Consider the following 13187-nt stretch of genomic DNA (forward strand, 5'->3'; position numbering starts at 1 on the left):
GGGGGGGGGGGGGGGGGGGGTCGGTGATTGTTAACAGTCCCCCATACTCACTTGCGTGTGGTCAGCAAAGTACAGCATACAGTCAACAATGTTGGTGGCTCAAACCTCCACATGTTATGGGAATCTGCAGGATCTGTACATGCTCAGAAAAACAATACACAACACAAATGAGGCAAGACAAGAATTCAGACTTAAAAAAACAATATATTGGTTGAGCCATTTAGGATGGGGGATTCATTAAACAAAGTGAAATATTTTGATGGGTCACTCATGAGTGTATTTGTATATGTTGAACAGTAATAAATGGGCCCTACTCATGAGTGTATTTGTTGAACAGTGAGTTATGCATGTTTGAAAAATAATATATTGGTTGAGTAATTTAAAGTACTATGCGGTTGAAGATTCATGTTCAAATACTGCTCATGAGTATATGTATTATGTTGAACAGTAATAAATGAGTGTATTTGTGTTTAACAGTAATAAATGGGCCCTGCCCTGCTCATGAGTGTATTTGTATATGTTGAACAGCAATAAATAAATGTGTATTTGTGTTGGAACAGTAATAAATGGGCCCTGCTCATGAGTGTATTTGTACATGTTGAACAGTGAGTTGTGTGTGTTTGAAAAACAATATATTGGTTGAGTCATTTAAAGTAGATTTAAGGTTATTGTAGGCAGCGGTCAATGTGTATTGGGAGTGGGGAGGGGAGCAGGCGGGGATGTTGCAAGACATTTCCGGGGGTCCCCAGCCAAAAACGATTATGCAAAAGTGTGAGAAAAAGTCGGTGGATAATAAACCTGTCATTAGATGTGGGGTCACACATTTGCATACAAGTTGACATTATCACTGACAGACATCTTGTGAGACACCATGGTTCAGAATTGCAACTTTTTAATGACCTTAAAATCAAGTCAAAGGATTTCTGTTTGCCGAAGACAAAACATTAGTGTTCCTACACCCACACCAAGCCGAACAAAGGGAAGGTCTTCCACTGTGTTGATTAGAATTTAACTGTCTTAAAATGTAGCTTTTTGTTCGGACTGCAGGCAAATACCATTTGTTTCTCAAGTCTGAACTTTACTGATGACAAGTGATGACATCCAATTTGTGTATTCAGAGATAGCTGGAAATAGCTAGTGACACGGTCATACGATTGATTATATATATCAGGCTTCAGTGACGCCAGTGTGTTCAGACTGCGAAACACGTTTAGAGATCAAATTTTAATCACATTTCAAACCACCTATAAATGTGCTTCAAATCTGACTCACAATCAGTTTCCATGTGGATATATGCTGTTCACACTTAATAAAAAATAATCTGATTCTAATTAGGATTCAGGACAAACAACAGATTTGGGTAGCCAGTGTGACCATGGCCTCAGAGACTCTTATGAACATTGGTACAGTGCGGCTCCTCCCATACAAAAAACTAAAAAGAAAGTGCACACACAAGTTAAAGCTCCACCTACAAATCCTGAGTGTTCTTTTGAAAGGTTACTTCACAACTTGGTTTTCTATAATTTTCTCACCCTGTGCCTATTATATTTGTTTCAAGGACGCCACTCTTGAGTGTTCACATGGAACCGAATGGATCAGAGTTACAGATCAATAAGTGTCAAGGGACCCTAGCTGGGGCACCCAGGACATAGACATAGAAAGGTAGACAGTAGACAGTACCTACTTTGGCTCTTGGGCGTCTGTATCTCACAGGGAGGGCGAGCCCACGTGGAAGATTGCCAAGCTTCCGTGTGCGTCACAGAAGGGAGCACCTGTTTTGGAGCTTGTAATGTACAAAGGTTTTAGCATCAAAATATACTTTGACAAATCTACCCTGTGTTTGTGTCATGTTCCTTGGCACCCCTAGACAAGAGTCATAAACGCCCTAAACACGGCTTTTTCATTGCCCCGGTTTATAACAGAAGTATTTTTAACGCTAAGATTTTCAGTGAAATCGTGGTGTTTTGCACACGATGGACAAATACGCAAAACACTTGGATTATACAGTGAGAGTTCTTTTGGAGTTTATAAACAGATCGTTGGGCAAACACCTTGTGTCTCCATATTTCAACTTATATCTTTTCGTATTGCTCTACTTCATCATACAACTACTGTAGTGTCACACAAACGTAGCATTATGTGTTAGCATTATGTTATGCTTTAGCTATTGAAAAATAGCAGATCTACAAGCTCATAGTGTGCCACCAAGTGGCGCGCTACGAGCTTGTAGGTCTGCTATTTTTGAAAAATCAAGCTTTTTCAGAAAACTGTCAGGATGTAGAAGACATTTTTAGAATCTGATCTCAGGTCAAAATGGTTTAAAGATCTTCTATTTTTGCAACCTTTGAAGTGTTTTGAAAGTTAAGTGTTTTATGAATATGGAAACAATGAAAATTAGAGCTCATGACTAAATAATAACTTCATTGGAACTATTCTTTCCTGAAAAGTAACAGTTTTGGACTTACAAGGTTTCCAGACGTTTCAGCAAGTTTCATTCGCTTCATTTATGGATTATTCATTCACTGTAAAGGAATGCACAAAAACAACAATTCTCGATGTATTTAAGGCTTTCACGAGGTGAGAGATTGATAGGAGAAAAAAATCATGGGGTGAAATAACCCTTTAACTCAGAGAGTGCAATACATGTATGTTTACCCTCCGAGTTCAATGAATACTCAGGATTTGCTGGTGATTGAGTTGCAGAGGAATGCATTTCCATTCTCCATATTGTCCTTTCTTACAAAGCATATATATATTTATGGAATACATTTGACGTTGTTAAATGGAGCGCTTCAGGCATTTTCAATCATTTCAGTCTACTCACCGTGTCATTGGTGGGCTGTGGACAGTTCAGAAACCACCTACATCATCGATGGAGATTCCAAGCAAAAATACAGCCTCTCCCTTTCTGGAAAGTTAGCGTGCTTATTTGAAATGACCAAACCTGCCCACCGACGGTCTGACTTGTAGGCAGGTCTACCGAACTGTCCAAAGCCCATCAATGAGACACAGGGCACGTTCGGATGAAAACAAATAGGCGAGTGCGCTCCGGTGCGTTATTTCCGAACGCGCCCACAGAGTGAGTAGACAAATGGTACCATTTTTTAGAAGCATTAGTGATATGAGGACCATGCAATAAGCTTTATGCACCCCATTTTGGAAAGAACATGGGCCCCTTCCCTACTTCCTTCAGGTGTTACCGATGATACGAATGAAGGCTCTGTTCCATTCTGGTTAAACAGAGTCAGGTTGCGCTTCTTGTCGGACGAAAATGGCCGAAGTGCTCCTTTAACGCCCCCTTTTTTTTTTAAAGGGAGGAAAGCCCACTATTAGTCCTCCTCTTCGTCCACCTCGTCCTCCACCTGGCTAGGCCTCTCTAGCGCCAACTGTGGCTGCACGCGCTCGATGCTCAAGATGCCCGTCAGGATGGCGTAGCCTAGCATGGCTCCCACGGCGAACAGCACCGACAGCAACTGGTTCCGTCTCTTATGAGGCTCGTTGTCAAAGTCACTGCTGCTGCTGCCGCCGCTATCCGTCTGGCCTGGAGACTTACCGGACGACGGAGGCTCTGACAGAGAGGAACACAAGGCAAGTGTTCATTTTGACCGCACATTTTGATTACGTTTTAGCTATAGTTTTTGATTTTGTTTGTCATATTTAAGTCACCTGACTAAATATCAGTGCCTTAATGCCTGATTTTACACTTGGTTGCATTCCACTAGTCCATCCCTAACATTTTAGTAATTTTTTTTTGTTGACGAAATTGTCAATATATTTAGTCTTAGTTTCAGTCATCATGGCTTAGTATTTATGTAGTTTTCGTTAGAGAAAAAAGATAGTCGACGAAGATCTTTTGTCATAGTTTTAGTAGACGAAATCAACACTGCCAAGTTGTGCGAACCAACCGACCGACCGACCATCCGACCAACCAACCAACCAACCGACGGCCCACCTTGTCCTGTGTTTGGGAAGTAGAGGACCAGGATGTTGGTGCAGAACTGTCTCAGGTTGTCCAGGGAGCCGAGGTGTTGCTGCAGCTTCCCGTTGGGCAACTTCATCTTCAACACAGGAGCCAAGTGACCAAACACGTAGGCATCCAATGACGACGGTCTGGATGAGACAGGGTTAAAGTTAACTACAACTAACATAATTAAACACGTAGGCATCCAATGGCGACGGCCTGGATGAGACAGGGTTATTAACGCCACAAACGTATAAACGAGATCGATTTGATTATGCACAGGTAGCTGTAGACGAGAAACCGAGATTTGATAAATGAGCATTAATCCAGAATTATTAACAATAAGAAGTTCAGGGATAAGGGGTTTAGCGGTGACGAAAATGGAGCCCTTAGTGTTAAGTAGGAGATATTATTCCTTCCCACATCCAAAACGGTCGAGTTATGGTGTTGCAGCTTTCCGTGCTGGGACGCGTACACATACAGTACATAGGGAGACACATAGCTCCGTAATGGAGCGGAGGCACCACTCAACAATGTGGGCAGCTTCAAGCCAAAAATAAATATTATATGGAGTAAAAGTACTCATTGCATGCATCACAAGCTTCAAAACACCACACCACTTGACACCCCCCCCCCCCCCCCCTTGACAAGTGGTGTGGTGTTTTGGAGCTTGAAATGTAAAAACAAGCTCATAACATGTTACATGTCACATTGTATAAAAGGTAGGTGGCTAGCGCACATCCAGTTCCTGTCTGGTGCTGGACTGATGAAGGCCGTTCACGGCCGAAACGTTATGTCTTATTTATGGTGTATTGAATAAACAGCAAACACCTTGGAGCAAACCTGTGTGCGGACATGTCACATTGTATCACATCGGCTTGATTGGGCTGTGGTTAAAGTTAACTAGGCTACAACTAAATTAAACACAGGCATCCAATGATGATGGCCTGGAAGAAACCATTTTATAGTTAACTACAACACAATGAGCTTGCCAGCCATCATAGGGATACGTCGTATTTCAACATTTTCAACTTTGTTGTACTTACGAATCACCAAAGAAGAACTTGTGTGATCCGAGGCGTTGCGATAGCAGGGTCATGCACTCCAGAGCATCATGGTACAACTGTAAAGAAACACATGAGACACATACATGATATAGTACATTAGCCATAGATCGGTCTTATCCACACACGGTTAGCAGACTGACCTTGTCAGCATTTAAACTTGTAGCACTGTGTGTGTGCACTCACCCAATAATTAATTGCTAAGACTTGGAATAAGATATGGAGGGTATGCGCGTGACATCATCATCATACCCGGAAGTTATGCGGGAACGCCTACTGAGTGTAAAAAAAAGAAAACTTTCTGGCCTTGACAGCCCGTACAATACATCCAAACAGAAAGGTCCTATCTGATTGAACAATGTTAAACGATGTTAAACTCACTTTGCCACTCGATTTGCCATTGGCTTTATGCATGCGCATACCCTCAGTCTATTGTCCTTCATTTCGGCACTTTTCCACAAGGAAGAGCTGGACTGAAAATATGAAAACTTCCTTTGGGAACAGTCGATGTTTGGGAAGCACAAACATACAGGGCACACAATTGACAGGTGCGTTGACGATTGGTGTGGGGTAATTGATCACACCACTTGCCAATAGAGAGTATGCACATGTGTAAAGTGAATGGCAAATCGAGTGGCAAAATTACAAATTGAGTTTAATGCCGTTTATCATCATTTAATGCAATCAATTACAACTTTTCTGTTCGGATGAATGGGCTGTCAAGGCCAGAAAGTAGGTTTTGCCATAACTTCCGGGTTTGATGATGTCACGCTCATACCCTCCATTGTGTGCCCCATACATTTGGGAACACGGGAGGTGAATTCGAAGAAAACGAGCACAGCTTTTTCAAATGTGAATCTTTTTTTCTGTAACACAATACAGAACATACACACAGACCTCTTTCTCCAGCTGTTCCCCAGGCTCCAGTGTGGGGTCTCCTCTGACCAGTCTGAGTTTGTCCAGCTGTTGGTTGTGCATGCGGTTCGGCAGGAAGAAGTTCAGCGGGAAGGAGATGTTCTCTCCATACCAGCGCCGCGTCACGTCCACATAGTTCTTACCGTCCAACCACTGGGAGTAGATCTGTACATAATAATAATAATGATAATAATATAGTAGTTATAATATCTAGAAACAAAATATCATAGACATTTTAATGTGTGCCTGCAGCTTGCCAAGTCTGTGCAACCTAGTGTTTGGGAGGTAGGGTTAAATAAATTAATATAGTGGGGGGTAATTGACCACGTTTCTTCTGCTTTTAATTCATGCATTTGCTCATTGAAGCACTTTCAGATTCTCACGAATGTTATAAAGTGTTATAAAAATCTATTATTATTATCATCATCACTCCAGGTCTTAAATGGCTGGCTCCTTGTGTCAAAGAACTGAATTGAATGTTATGAATGGTTTAGGCTTTAGGGCCTAACTAGATGTCTGATCTTGTGCGATACTGTCAAACATCCAGACCAGCTGAGATCCTTCTTACCAAGGCAGGGAGCAGCTTCTCCTCCAGCAGAGAGACAAAGGCTAGGGTGTCTGCTCCCTCCTTGGCTGACAGGTCATAGTCAGCGTTGTATTTCTGAAAGAAATCACAATAAAAAGAAATGTAAAAGGGTTTTTGTTAAAAGGTTAAAGAACTATATTCTGAGATAGTATTCATTGCTATAGTGTTCAATAACAGCCCCTTTTCACACATTTACATTCCAATTTCTTAGTGCCATCTCTTCCCACTTCACATGAACTTCCCATATCCCGTTTGAGATCAACAAGGTTATCTCAGTCTCTCCAGTTCTTCAATAATCCGAAAATAAATGTTCAGGTGGGTTGCAAATATCAGTCAATCAGGACAGAGTAGCGTTGATCATCTTAAATTGTATAGTTTTCCAGTTCAATATTTGTCTGCCCATTTCTTTGTGTCATCACTTAGAATTTCACTTAATCTGTATCATGTGTGAGTTATCTACTGATTGGTATCCCGAACTGAAACTCTTCTGCATTTTCAGTTTAATTAAGACCTGGAGAAACATGGAGACTCACGTTACAGAACAAACACTCTATAGCAATGATTGCTATCATAATATATAGTTATTTAACACGCATATTGACAAAGGAATATCACTTACCCTACCTTTAATAGAGCACCAAAGTCTGACTACATTTATTTAGGCAATTTGATTGCAGTATTTTTCCACATTCTGAATTCCCACTGTTTATATATATTGTATGAAATAAGAACTGTGTTCCAAAAATAAACAAATGATCCTGGCAGTTTAACTTTTATTTTATGCATCCATTATTAACCAGTAAAAACACAGTCTTATTTCAAGTGGGTACTGGCCAAAAGGCAGAAATAAAATTACACCCCTTTGCTACATCATACATTACATTACAAAACAGACGAGACAATAGTACAATTGTGCAAATAATACATCTCGAAGTACCTAAAATACATATAAAAATCTCCAAAGTGATACACTTTAAATAATGAAGAATGCAAAAATCCAAAGAAAGAGAGATATTTTTACTCAGAAGAAGAAGAGGGTACTACTACACACCGAAGGCAGTTATTTGATCTGAGGTTCTTGTCCAAATTGAATTCGGAGGAAATGTAGGAAGGGAGATCACCAAGCATAGCTTTGTAAATGAAAATATACCAATGACCAGTGTTGGGACGTAACGTAACGTAAATAACGCGTTACAGTAACGCCGTTACTTTCGGCAGTAACGATTGCTGTAACGCGTTATTTTTTTTAATTCAGTAACTTGTTACCGTTACTACATGGTGCGTTATTCTTCCGTTATTTTTCATGTAGTATCGGGGGAGAATGAGAAGAACTGTCAGTCTGCTTGCCTTGCGGGATAAAAGGGGGAGGAGGAGGAGTGTGTGTGTGTGTGTGTGTGTGTGTGTGTGTGTGTGTGTAGGCTACTACACGTGGTGACGCGCAAGTTTGTTTACTGTTTACTGTGCGCATGCACATCATGTGAGCGAGCGAGCGAGCAAGAGAGAGAGAGAGCGAGCGAGCGATACTGAAAGAGGCTGTGTGTGTGTGTGTGTGTGTGTGTGTGTGTGTGTGTGTGTGTGTGTGTGTGTGTGTGTGTGTGTGTGTGTGTGTGTGTGTGTGAGACAGTGTGCTTAGCCTACTTTTGCGCAAGAGAGAGAGACAGACAGATACTGAAAGAGACTTTGCGCGCACGTGTTTGTTTGATAATCAAATATTAATTCTGGTTTTGGTCTTACTTTGTTTATAAATCCAGATTCCAGAATCAAATTAGTATTGCCACCAGCCCACCACCACCAATAAGAGCAGCGAGCTATCTCAGCCTATCTGCACATACAACATTCACTGGAGCAATGGAACTGGAACCCCCAAAACAAAGCAAGAACATGATATTTACCTGTTTTCTGAGGTGAATGATAATATTAGTGGTTTTAGACACGCTGCCTTCCTCCTTGGTCTTCAGTGCAGGTAAAACACCTGGGAGAGGAAAAGCACACATCACAGGAAGAATAGCGCTGCAAAAGTTAAGTAAACTAATCCATTTAATCGATTATAAATTAATTAAGAAATTTGATTATTTAATAAATCAATACATATCAAGTCATTATGGGCAAAAAAAAAAAAAAAGAAAGTTAAGTGCAGATAATGGTGTATATAGTGCCTTTATCCGAGGCGCTTTACATAGACTATTCACCCATTCAGACGCACATTCACACACTGATGATGGCGGAAACCATGCAAGGCACCAACCAGCACATCAGGAGCATATAGGGGTTCATTGGACATTGAGCAACACTGACACTGGGGGAGCCCTGTAGACTGGGAAGCCACCCGGCCACTCTACCCCTGAGCCACTGCCACCCCTGTAGATACGGGAGTCATTTGTGTCGCGGACACATTTTTACATTTTTCTTCTACATTTAGTTTTTAATTATTACTGACCTGTAGGACTTTTCCATGGGTTGGTGATCTTGTGGATTTTGAGAGGAGCTCCAGCAAACTTGGAGTAAGCCTACAAGAGACAATACCAGGGTTAGAGGAGTAGGCCTACAACAATAAATAATAATACAACAAAATGTATATAGTGCTTTACTATATAAAGTGCTTTACATATTAAGATAATAGCAAAAAAAGGCAGTGAAACAGTGAGAACATGAACAACAACACAGAATTAGAAAATCAACTAAAAGCAAGTGTGAAGAAATATGTTTTTTTAATATGCCATTGTAGGCACTTCGAGCAGGTGAGCACTAGATTAGAAGACCTGAGTTCGGGACATATCTAGTAGGCAGGCAGTCATATGCTTAGGTAGGAAGGTGCCAGACCATTGAGAGCATTACAAACAACTAGAAGAATTTTTAAATCAATCCTAAAAACAACCAGGAGCCAATGTAGTGAGGATAAAACTGGAGTTGTTATGTTCTTATAGCTCGTTACATAGACAGCACTAGAATTGCATTTGATGTAGTCATAGCACTTTATAGTACACATGTATATTGTATAATATATCATATAGAGTATGTATAGTTGACATAGATACTCCACTGTTAACGTTATTAGCTTATACACGATTCATGATAACTACTTTTTATATGTATGACATGCCTGGTTTTTTGCTTAAATGTAAGTCGCTCTGGATCAAGAGTGTCTGCTAAATGCCTAAATTGTAAATTGTTCTCTCATCTTAGTTTTAGTTAAAAATCTGGCGGTCCCATTTTGATTGTAATCTGTCAATTGTTTTCTTGGGCAGGCCAGGAAAAAGTCCAGTAAGGGCGAAATCCATTTCACCCAACCTCAAAAAGTGCATTGCAGTAATCAGGCAGAGAGAAACCAAAGGTGTGGTCATGTGGATCAGCGATTTTGCATCGACCGACTGTAAGACTGTAATTCGCGCAATATTTCTAAGATGAAAAAAGGCAATCTTGAATGATAACATGATTAATGCGTGTATTCAAATTTATCCATTTCACCCGACCTCAAAAAGTGCATTGCAGTAATCAGGCCGAGAGAAACCAAAGGTGTGGTCATGTGGATCAGCGTTTTTGCATCGACCGACTGTAAGACTGTAATTCGCGCAATATTTCTAAGATGAAAAAAGGCAATCTTGAATGATAACATGATTAATGCGTGTATTAAAATTAAATTAAGAATGATTAACCCCCAAGTTATTTACTGTAGTGTTACTTTCTACAGTCAGGTTACCGAGTCTACTTATTGATTCTCTCTGCTCAGTAGAACCAATTATGAGAACTTCTGTCTTATCCTCATTCAGCTTGAGAAAGTTCTCACTCATCCAGCAAGAGATGAGGCAATACCAGGATTACAGGAGTAGGCCTAGAAAATACATGTACAATACCAGAATTAATGAGTACAATATTTGAGCTTGGAGATCAGCTATTTTTTTAAGTGAATCCTGCAAATTAACAGTTTTTGTACATACAGTAATGTGACTTTAGGGCAGTAAACACTGCCCTCTGGTGGCTGAAGACAAACTAATTCACAACAAGCCAGCAACATCCCACCTCTACAGATGCCTTCATAGCAACCGAACCATCTCATGTCAGAGGCCTTCAAAGCGGGAAACCATCTCAACTTTTGATAGGTCATTTATATTTTATCAAAAAATGTTATGTATTGAATTTCCATTTAATTTACTTTCATGTTTTTGAGATGACATGATTGTGTAACAGAAGTGATTGTTTCTCATCATTGTCTCTGTGAGGAACCCCTCGAAAATGAGATGATGCATTGAAATAAATAAAAATATCATATCTATCACATCATAGCAACAATCCCATGTCTACCAAAAGCATTCATAGCAACCATCCCATGTCGATAGAAGTCTTCATAAGAACATAGGGACCTCAAACCAATAAATCACCATTATTTCAAACCTTTGTTGGATTATGATTAATTAAAAATATATATAGAATATAATCAATCTACACATTCACAACACATTGCGATGTGAGCTTGTAGATCTGCTATTTTCTGTATTTTTGCACACCACTATCGTACAACAAAATAAAATATGGGGTTAAATAAGTGGTTATTCAGACTAATCAATTTAGTCAAGGAAATCCATTAGAATATGTTTGTGTTGATTCATTGATATTATAAATATACAAATACAAGCTACAAAAAGCTACTTCTAAAGATTTTTCTCAACATCTTCTGTGCTGGGGAGAACCTTCAGCAATTGTTGAAGGAGGTCTCACTTGAACTGAGTAAACTAAAACTATGGTTTGATACAAATAAACTATCACTCAACCTGAAAAGAAATTAATGATCTTTGGAAATAAATCAATACAATCAAATTCACTAGTTGAGTTAAAGATCGACAATGTAAACATAGAAAGAGTTAATGAGAACATATTTTTGGGAGTGATTATAGACGACAAATTCAGTTGGAAACCCCATATAAAATATATCTGTTCAAAATTAGCTAGAAGGGTTGGTGTACTAGGCAAAACCAGACATATACTAAATTTAAGTCACTGATTACATTATATAACACACTAATATTACCATATCTGACATTGTGTGGAGGTGTGGGGAAACACCTATAGAAGCAACCTACAGCATTTAATTATAATGCAAAAAAGAGCATTAAGAATAGTACATAAGGTAGGTTATTATAATCCTACAAATGAACTGTTCTTAAGGTCTTCCACACTGAAATTCTTAGATTTAGTTGAATTCGGCACAAATTATGTACAAAGTAAGGAATAAACTACTTCCTGTGAATATTCTAAAATTTCTCAAGGATAGGGAGGGACGCTATGAGTTAAGATGGGACCCAAACTTTCAACAACCCTGTGTTAGCACCACCCGGAAGAGCATGTGTATTTCTGTCTGTGGGGTGAAAATATGGAATGGCTTGACCGAGGATGTGAAACACAGCAGACACATCTCTCGATTCAAGATACTATTCAAGCATATCCTTTTGGCTAAATGCAGTATATCATAAGATAATTTGTATATAACATATTTAACCTATGAGGATGATGATGATTATGGATTATGGTAATTAATTTATAGGGATCCTGGTGGATCTCTATGGTGACACGGTGGTGGGTGGAGTATCGTGTTGGTTCTCGTCAATTGGTTGTGAATCTTCATGACAAACGATGGTATTAAATTGTTTGGATTGTTTATTGTAATTCCTTCAATTGCTGTAACCACGTGAGGATTTTTTATTTTGATGTTCGTAGGATAGGCATTTATAAGCTTTCAGCTTCAGCCTATTTCTTTTGATCACCTCCTTTTTGTTATGTAACCGTGTGTTAACAAATAAGTTGTTTTGCTACTGTGAAGATGATCAAATAAACTAAACTAAACTACGATTACGTTTGGTTCTGAATTTCAGTTTCCAAACTTGGGGTCCATTATATATTAACACAAATCTCATATTTTCATTATCATTTCCACATAGTCGTCCACTCTCTTTTATGTACTTTCAAAATAGCCAAAAACTTTCAAGTAAAAACAATGGCAATCTGACTAATCTATAAGCTTGCATAATACATTTTAGAGAGATACAATCTGCTGTGGTTAATGTTATTAGTATATATATATATAAATACTGTACTTAATTATATATAATGGGTATTTCAATGTTTTGACACTTCAACTCTTACTCAAGTACATATCAGAGGCAAATATTAATATTGTACTTTAATTACTAGTTACCTTGTAGATTCAGATAGCCAGGCTAAAGTACTTTAGTTAGTCCATTGGTACTGTATAGGCTAGTATATTTTGATGTCAATACTTTGACACTTTTATTCAAGCCAAATTATGAATGTAGGACACTTTTGTGTAGACATAATGCTACTTTTTACTTCAGTAAATAAATAAAGTTCAAGCATTTAATTTCTTCAGCCTCTGAACATTAATATGTTACTGATGTACAAATTTAGTGGACATGGTGACGTCACCCATCAGCAGCAGGTCACTGTAATCATAACTGTAATCATTGAAGTCCCAAATGTAATCAATCAATCGATAGATCAATGGCTTCGCACAATAGCTAAAACCATTAGAATAATAATTACAATAATAATAGTTACCAGGACAATGAGAGAGTCTACATCTATGGAGGGTAAGCCCCAGTCGCCTTTCCAGCAGTACAGCTCCATGGGGGCGGCCATCTTGGATTGAATC

General features: G+C 39.1%; 1 protein-coding gene across 1 annotated transcript; it reads right to left on the bottom strand.

The window, feature by feature from the left end:
• Positions 1 to 9: 9 nt before the first annotated feature.
• On the bottom strand, positions 10 to 13184 carry LOC308331429 (metaxin-1-like). Its single transcript, XM_080786863.1, has 8 exons — positions 13094 to 13184; positions 8964 to 9033; positions 8419 to 8498; positions 6509 to 6601; positions 5923 to 6105; positions 5008 to 5084; positions 3953 to 4110; positions 10 to 3568 (listed from the first exon to the last, which is right to left on the bottom strand). Exons 1-8 carry the CDS (start codon positions 13172 to 13174, stop codon positions 3330 to 3332), a joined length of 981 nt encoding a protein of 326 aa, XP_080642989.1. The 5' UTR covers positions 13175 to 13184; the 3' UTR covers positions 10 to 3329.
• Between the last annotated feature and the right edge of the window lie 3 nt (positions 13185 to 13187).

The sequence above is a fragment of the Protomyctophum bolini genome, assembly GCF_963924005.1.
Source record: "Protomyctophum bolini genome assembly, chromosome: 17".
NCBI lineage: Eukaryota > Metazoa > Chordata > Actinopteri > Myctophiformes > Myctophidae > Protomyctophum > Protomyctophum bolini.